At 48.1% G+C, this 9077-nt stretch overlaps 1 protein-coding gene across 4 annotated transcripts in view; it reads left to right on the forward strand.

Moving 5' to 3' along the window:
- znf521 (zinc finger protein 521) overlaps nt 1-907 on the forward strand; it is a 693072-nt gene extending 692165 nt beyond the window's left edge. For all 4 annotated transcript variants that reach the window (XM_072468508.1, XM_072468510.1, XM_072468507.1 and 1 more), the window contains one exon: nt 255-907. In XM_072468508.1, coding sequence (XP_072324609.1) covers nt 255-284 — 30 coding nt within the window. In that variant the 3' untranslated portion in view covers nt 285-907. The remainder of the gene's footprint in view (nt 1-254) is intronic.
- Nucleotides 908-9077: the final 8170 nt, after the last annotated feature.

Raw genomic sequence — 9077 nt, forward strand, 5'->3', positions numbered from 1 at the left:
GAAAGATGTGGACCCGTTTCCCCAGCACAAGCAGATTGAGGGGAGGGGAAATGTTTGTGAAAATGATGCAAGAACTCGAAGCCACAATAGATGGCACAGGGGGAATACAGGAAACAATTGATGTCCCATGACGAGCAGGTGCAGCGCAATTGCTGCTAAACAACCAATCATCGTTATTGCCAAAATAAGTGTGTGTTCGGCAAATGTGTAGTACAACAGTCGCACCTCAACGTATAATTTTCTTCTTTTTACAGAACCATACAATGACACAACACAGCAGTTAATGATATGATGCGGCAGTGAGCAGCTTGCTTTTGGGAAGGCTGCAGAAGTGGAAGTATATGACCTCCTCACTCTTTGCACGAGAATGTTTTCAAGGATGGACATTTTGGAGCGATTACAAAAAAAGCATTGTATTATAATATAAAAAAAACACAAAACTTGCATTGGTCAAAATATTGATTTCTTCCCATGTTGTTTGACCTTTTAAGCCAACATGCAGAGTTTGTGTGTATACTATATATTTATAGTATATATAAAAAGTGTTACACATGTTATGTTACTAAACCCTTTTGCCAGTCCGAAGCTGGTTTACCCTCCTCCCCTGTCCTCCCTCTACCCCACCCTTCAACAGACATGGACACTTGGCAGTGTTGCCATAATACTGATAGCATTACCATTCATGTGATAGATGTAACGTATAGCAACCATCAGCCATTCGTTCTAGGATCCATTGGAAAGCTTCCTGCCTTTAAACTTTCTTTAACAACATTTCTGTACAATCAACTTTCCAGTCAATTAAACCCTGCTTATCCATAACTGTTATTAGTGTTTATTCTGCTGTCTGAACCTGGATTTTGCTGGAATTACTGTGTTTATATTAAGAAATAAACCCATGTATCAATGAGTGCTTTGTTTTCAATGGTTATCTGCTTCACACTGTAGGGCGACTTTGGAAACCTCTGAGGCACATTCCTCCCCCCCCCCACCCCCATGGCATTCGCCCCCTCCTCCCATCCCAACCTCCACCCCGCCCCATTCTTCCCTACCGTCAGGTGTCGTGGACTGCATGACCCCTAACATCTAGAATGGGCAGTAATTTATACTCCTGTGAGATGCAGGCTGCAGTTTAAAGCTTCCTTTTCCTAAGCACTGTAGGTTTGAAGGAGCAGTGTGTTCCATTTAGGAGCTACACAGCGGTCGGCACTGCGGCCTCACAGCGCCAGGGCCCCGGGCTCGATTCCGGCCTCGGGTCACTACCTGTGCAGAATTTGCACGTTCTCCCCGGGTCTGCGTGGGTTTCCTCCGGGTGCTCTGGTTTCCTCCCACAGTCCAAAGATGTGCAGGTTAGGTGGATTGGCCGCGCTCAATCACCCCTTAGTGCCCAAAGATGTGCAGGTTAGATGGGGTTACGGGAATAGGGTGGGGGAGTGCACCGAGGTAGTGAGCTCTTTCAGAGAGTCTGTGCAGACTCGATGGGCTGAATGGCCTCCATTTGCATTGTAGGGATTCTATGGATCAGTGAGTTGTAGGTAGCGACTTTCCATTGCTTGAGGTGAATTGATGAGTGCCGACTGTTTATTGGAGTAAATTAAACGTGAGCAGATTGATGATATTGTACATTAGGTACTTGGATTTACAGTAAATTTTATAGCATCTGGGATTGTCCCTTAAATAAACAAGATTTCAACAATTATAGCTTGCCTCGTCGTATTTAGCAAAAAAATAGCAGCTTCCATTTTGAGAGCACCTTTTGTAGGAGTGAATACTGAACAAAATTTGATACAGAGTCACTTCCGTGGATCAGGCAACCCAAGTGTTTGGCCAGAGAGACAGGTTTTAAGGAAATGTCTTAGAGATGTATCGAGAGTGAGTTCCAGACTCAGGGACCAGGCAGCTTCGAATGGTTAAAATGAGATATACACAAGGCCATGAATGGAACGGTGAAGACAAACCGGGAGCTCTGGCCTTTATTTCTCAATCCTCTCCGGGTTCAAAGGGGAGACGGTAACGAAGTGGGAATGTCACTGGGTTAGTATCACAGATACCGCAAATTGTTACTGTCCAGAAGGAGGCCATTCGGCCTTTTTATACGAGTGGGATTCACGGGTGCCGCTGCGCCAACGCCAGACGATTACGGGTCCTGTTTAACACTCGCTCTGGGATCGGGCTGATCCAGGAGAATCGTTGATCTTCCCGGTATTTCTGTGTTACGGTTTTGAATTTCTGCTGTACAGTGCTGAATGTGAAATATTGGAACGTTGTGTTTGTTGGAATGGAGCAAGTCGGATGTTATCAGCATCAAGCTGAACCTCCGCCCAGTAAGATGGACTCTAGCTGAATGTTCGAACCACAGCTTCAGCCAAGTCGACTATTGCGAAGGACGGTTAAAAACTAAAATGGACGATTCCCATGTGGCACTCGCCGTATCCCGAGTCGCAGGACGGTTAAGAGCTGGGGATGAAGACTTGACTTTAACCCATTGGTTTTGCTGCGGTTTAAGTAGCCATTAACAGTTGTAATTAAAAATGCGGAGAAGGAAAATTGCAAATAGGAGAACGCAGAATATTGGAACTCCACACCCAGCGGGTTGCTCCACAAGGTGAGGGGGAGGAGGTTTAGAGGGGATGGGAGGGAACACTTTTTCACCCAGAGGGGGGTGGGAGTCTGGGACTCGCTGCCTGACAGGGTGGTCACAGAAAGAAGTCTTCCAACACCAGGTTAAAGTCCAACAGGTTTGTTTCAAATCAATAGCTTTCGGAGCACGGCAGGTAGGGAATATACAGTGAATGGTAGAACCCTCAAGAGTAGTGATAGAGAGATCTTGGTGTACAGGTCCACAGGTCACTGAAAGGGGCAACACAGGTGGAGAAGGTAGTCAAGAAGGCATACGGCATGCTTGTCTTCATTGGCCGGGGCATTGAGTAGAAAAATTGGCAAGTCATGTTGCAGCTGTATAGAACCTTAGTTAGGCCACACTTGGAGTATAGTGTTCAATTCTGGTCGCCACACTACCAGAAGGATGTGGAGGCTTTACAGAGGGTGCAGAAGAGATTTACCAGGATGTTGCCTGGTATGGAGGGCATTAGCTATGAGGAGCAGTTGAATAAACTTGGTTTGTTCTCACTGGAACAACGAAGGTTGAGGGGCGACCTGATACAGGTCTACAAAATTATGAGGGGCATAGACAGAGTGGATAGTAAGAGACTTTTTCCCAGGGTAGAAGGGTCAATTACGAGGGGGCATAGGTTTAAGATGCGAGGGGCAAGGTTTAGAGGAGATGTACGAGGCAAGTTTTTTACACAGAGGGTAGTGGGTGCCTGGAACTTGCTGCCGGAGGAGGTGGTGGAAGCAGGGACGATAGTGACATTTAAGGGGCATCTTGACAAATACATGAATAGGATGGGAATAGAGGGATAGGGCCCCAGGAAGTGTAGAAGATTTTAGTTTAGACGGGCAGCATGGTCGGCACGGGCTTGGAGGGCCGAAGGGCCTGTTCCTGTGCTGTACTTTTCTTTGTTTTTTTGTCCTTCCTCAGGTAGATTCCAGAAACATTTACATAGACAAAGTCCAAAGATGCAAGACGATACTTTGAATGCGAGCCTTTGCAGGTAATTAAGTCTTTACAGAGCCAGAGAGAGGGTTAAAGAGGTGTGAATTGTCTCAAGCCAGGACAGACGGTAGGATTTCGCAAGCCCAGGCCAGATGGTGGGGGGTGAATGTAATGCGGCGTCTCCACATCATGAGAGTGTGGTGGGTACCCTCATAACATTGAAGAAGTATTTAGATGTGCGCTTGCGATCCCAAGGCTATGGGCCAAGTGATGGGAAATGGGATTAGAATAATTGGGTGATTGTTTTTGACCAGCACAGACTCGATGAGCCGAGGGGTCTGTTTTCTGCTGCAGGCCCCTCCCTGACTCCATCGTGTCTGCACTCTCGCCAAACGAGCGTCATGATTTAGTGCACGTTCCCCTGCCTTCTCCCCCATACCCTTGCACGCTCTTTCTATTCGTGTAATCATCTAACGCCGTCTCGAATGCCAGGGAACGGCACTCGTTTGGAGAGGGCGGCACGGTGGAGCAGTGGTTAGCGCTGCTGCCTCACAGGCGCCGAGGACCCGCGTTCTGGCCCCAGCCCCCGGCTCACTGCCCGTGTGGAGTTGGCACATTCTCCCCGTGTCTCTGTGGGACTCACCCCCACAACCCGAAAAGATGTGCAGGGTAGGTGGATTGGCCACGCTACATTGCCCCCGAAATTGGAAAAGTAAAAAATAAATAGAATGAAGCTGGTTGGGGAGCCTGCGCGGACGCGATGGAGCACTTGGGCCTCGTCCTGCCACGTAACAATTCTGAAACTCACTTCCAGGCAACGCATCCCAGACCCGCGTGAAAATGTTTTTCTCACATCTATTTGATTTGCAAATCACTTTAAATCTGTGCTCTTTCATTTTTGATCCTTTCACAGGCGAGGAACAGGTTCTCCCTATTTACTGTAAGACACAGAAGCAGAATTAGGCCACTCGGCCCATCGAGTCTGCTCCGCCATTCAATCATGGCTGACATTTTTCTCATCCCCATTCTCCTGCCTTCTCCCCATAACCCCTGATCCCCTTATTAATCAAGAACCTATCTGTCTCTGTCTTAAAGACACTCAGTGATTTGGCCTCCACAGCCTTCTGCGGCAAAGAGTTCCACAGATTCACCACCCTCTGGCTGAAGAAATTCCTCATCTCAGTTTTAAAGGATCGTCCCTTTAGTCTGAGATTGTGTCCTCTGGTTCTAGTTTAGGTCTATCCAGGCCTCGCAGTATCCTATAAGTTCCAATAAGATCCCCCCTCATCCTTCTGAACTCCAACGAGTACAGACCCAGAGTCCTCGACCGTTCCTCATACGACAAGCTCTTCATTCCAGGGATCATTCTTGTGAACCTCCTCTGGACCCTTTCCAAGGCCAGCGCATCCTTCCTTAGATACGGGGCCCAAAACTGCTCATAATACTCCAAATGGGGTCTGGCCAGAGCCTTATACAGCCTTAGAAGTACATCCCTGCTCTTGTATTCTAGGTTGTACTGTGTCCAGCCCCCTCATGATTTTGAACATCTCTATCAAATCTCCTCTTAACCGTCTCCTCTCCAAGGAGAACGATCCCAAACTTGCCGATCTAGCTCTCATAGCTGATGTTTCTCATCCTTGGAACCATTCTTGTCTACCTCCCCGGTGCTCTCTCTAACGCGTTCTCATCCTTCCTAGAGTGTGACATCCAGAACTGTGCACAACGCTCCAGCTGAGGTCCAACTAGTGTCTATAACTTCAGCATAACCTCCTCGTCTTTAGATCCTGTGCCCCTATTAATAAAGCCCAGAATACAATATGTTATTAACTGTTCTCTCCACCTGTGTTGCCACCGTCAACAATAGACACCCAGGTCCTTCTGCCCCTGCACTCCCTTGAGACGTTTACACCTTTTTAAATATTGTTTGGCAATGTTTTTCTTACCAACGTGCATCACCGCACATCGTCTCCGCATTGAACTTTATCTGCCATTGATCTGCCCAATCCAACCTGTCCATGTCCTTTTGAAGATCTACTCTGTCCTTTTCAGAGTTTGCAATAACTCCATGTTTTGTATCATCCATAAACTTTGAAATTATCCCCAACATACGAAGATCTTAATCATTAATTCATATCAGGAAAAGCAAGGGTCCCAGCATCGACCCCTGGGGAACACCACTACAATTCTTCCTCCAGCCCAAATAACATCCATTGGAATTCTCCAGCACCGGATATTCGGCGGGGGCGGGAATCGCGCCGGTTGGCGGGCCCCTCCGCTCGATTCTCCGGCCCGGATTGGCCGAAGTCCCGCCGCTAAAATGCCTGTCCCGCCGGCGTAAATTAAATCACCTACCTTACCAGCGGGACAAGGTGGCGCGGGCGGGGTCCGGGGCGATCTGGCCCCGGGGGGTGCCCCCACGGTGGCCTGGCCCGCGATCGGGCCCCACCGATCCGCGGGGGGGCCTGTGCCGTGGGGGCACTCTTTTCCTTCCGCCTTCGCCACGGTCTTCGCGGAGGCGGAAGAGACTCCCTCCACTGCGCAAGCGCCGGGATGCCGTGAGCGGCCGCTGACGCTCCCGCGCATGCGCCGCCCGGAGATGTCATTTCCGCGCCAGCTGGTGGGGCAACAAAGGCCTTTCCCGCCAGCTGGCGGGGCGGAAATTAGTCCGGCGCGGGCCTAGCCCCTCAAGGTTGGGGCTCGGCCCCCAAAGATGCGGAGGATTCCGCACCTTTGGGGCGGCGCGATGCCAGACTGATTTGCACCGTTTTTGGCGCCGGTCGGCGGACATCGCACCGATACCGGAGAATTTCGCCCCTCGTCTTTTTGGATCTCAATGCGACCCAGGCACCCTTCTCCAGACTCAACATCCACCAATTCTTTCTCTTTGGTGAATACTGATGTAAAGTATACATTTAGTACCTTGCCCATTTCCTCTGGCTCCACACATAGATTCCCTCGTCTGTCCTTCAGTGGGCCAACCCTTTCCCTGGCTACCCTCTTGCTTTTTATGTACGTGTAAAAAGCCTTAGGATTTTCCTTAACCCTATTTGCCAATGACTTTTCGTGACCCCTTTTAGCCCTCCTGACTCCTTGCTTAAGTTCCTTCCTACTTTCCTTATATTCCACACAGGCTTCTGTCTGTTCCCAGCCTTCTAACCCTGACAAATGCCTCCTTTTTCTTTTTGGTCTACAATATCTCTTGTTATCCAAGGTTCCTGAAATTTGTCATATTTATCCTTCTTCCTCACAGGAACATATTGGTCCTGAATTCCTTTCAACTGACACTTGAAATCCTCCCACATGTCAGATGTTGATTTGCCCTCAAACATCCGCCCCCAATCTATGTTCTTCAGTTCCCGCCTAATATTGTTAGAATTAGCCTTCCCCCAATTTAGCACATTCATCCTAGGACCACTCTTATCCTTGTCCACAAGCACTTTAAAACTTACTGAATTGTGGTCACTGTTCCCAAAATGAAACTTTTGAAATGAAAATCGCTTATTGTCACAAGTAGACTTCAAATGAAGTTGCTGTGAAAAGCCCCTAGTCGCCACATTCCAGCGCTTGTTTAGGGAGGCTGGTATGGGAATTGAACCCACGCTGCTGGCACTGTTCTGCATTACAAGTCAGCTATTTAGCCCACTGTGCTAAACCACCTGGCCGGGCTCATTCCCCAATACCAGGTCCAGTACAGCCCCTTCCCTAGTTGGACTGTCTACATTTTGTTTTAAGAAGCCCTCCTGGATGCTCCTTACAAACTCTGCCCCGTCTAAGCCCCGAGCACTAAGTGAGTCCCAGTCAATATTGGGGAAATTGAAGTCTCCCATCACCACAACCCTGTTGCTTTTACTCCTTTCCAAAATCTGTCTACCTATCTGCTCCTCTATCTCCCGCTGGCTGTTGGGAGGTCTGTAGTAAACCCCGAACATTGTGACTGCACCCTTCTTATTCCTGATCTCTACCCATATAGACTTGCTGCCCTCTATGGTGTCCTCCCGTAGTGCAGCTGTGATATTCCCCCTAACCAGTAGCGCAACTCCGCCACCCCTTATACATCCCCCTCTATCCCGCCTGAACCATCTAAATCCTGGAATGTTTAGCTGCCAATCCTGTCCTTCCCTCAACCAGGTCTCTGTAATGGCAACAACATCATAGTTCCAAGTACTAATCCAAGCTCTAAGTTCATCTGCCTTACCTGTTATACTTCTTGCATTAAAACATATGCACTTCAGGCCAGCAGTCCCGCTGTGTTCAGCAACATCTCCCTGTCTGCTCTTCCTCAGAGCCATACTGGCCCTATTCCCTCGTTCTCCCTCAATCTTTTCACCTTCTGACCTATTGCTCCGGTACCCAGCCCCCTGCCATCAATCAATAAAATTAAAAGCTAGTCTCATCGATTGCTGTTAAAAAGAAAACATCTGGTTCAGTAATGTCCTTTAGGGAAGGAGATCTGCCGTCCTTACCTGGTCTGGCCTACACGTGACTCCAGATCCACAGTAATGTGGTTGACTTTTAACTGCTCCGTGAAATGGGCTAGAGTAACGTCAGGGGCAAGATGAAAAATTTTGCAGATGATGCGAAAATTGGTATGTGTGAAAGAATGTGTGAATGCCACAGCGTACGAGGATCTGGACCAAACGCTGGAAAATGGGGTCAGAATAGAGAGGCGCCCGCTGGCCGGCATAGACTTGATGGGCCGAAGGACCTGTTTCTGTGCTGTAAAGTCTATGACTCTAAATCCCGCACTCACTTATTGTAAAGTGCACGAGGAGATCAATACACTGGTCAGCTGGGTAGGAAATCTCAAGTGGAACTCAACCGGGAGATGTGTGGGGTAATGTATTCATGGAAGGTAGCCGAGGCCTGGAGTACAAGAGCAGGGAGGTTAAGCTGGAATTGTGCAAAACGCTACTTAGATCACAACTAGAGAACTGCCTCCGTTTTCTGGCCACCACTTAATAGGAAGGGCGTGATCACAGTGGAGAGGGTACAGAGGAGATTTATAGAGCATGTTGTCGGGACTGGAGAACGTTAATGATGAGGAAAGATTGAACAGGCTGGAGTTGTTTTCAACAGAACTGAGGATGCTGAGGGGAGATTTAATCAAGGTTCATAAAATTATGAGGGGATAGAGCGGATAGGAAAGAATCTATTTTTATTAACTGGAAAATAAATACTTGGGGAGGCTATAGGTTTAAAGTAGTTGACAATGGTTGGAGGATGTGGTCATATGCCTGTACACAGTCTGCATATAATGTGACCTCCAACCAGCTGGTGGCGATAGAGATCTTCCCATGACTCAACACACCTGTCAGTTGGTAGTAAGACGTACAAGAAGACAGTCGCACTTAGAATAGCTCCAGGAGAATTCACTGAATTCATTTAGAAGCCATCGTCAGTATTATAGTTCCTCAGTTATCTTTCCACGTGTTTATCAGTAAAATATCCTTAGAGTTCATCAACTGTATATTCTGTGCACATCATTACAACGGTTACATTACAGAACACAACATGGTAACAGGAG

The sequence above is a fragment of the Scyliorhinus torazame genome, chromosome 11, assembly GCF_047496885.1.
Source record: "Scyliorhinus torazame isolate Kashiwa2021f chromosome 11, sScyTor2.1, whole genome shotgun sequence".
Lineage (NCBI taxonomy): Eukaryota > Metazoa > Chordata > Chondrichthyes > Carcharhiniformes > Scyliorhinidae > Scyliorhinus > Scyliorhinus torazame.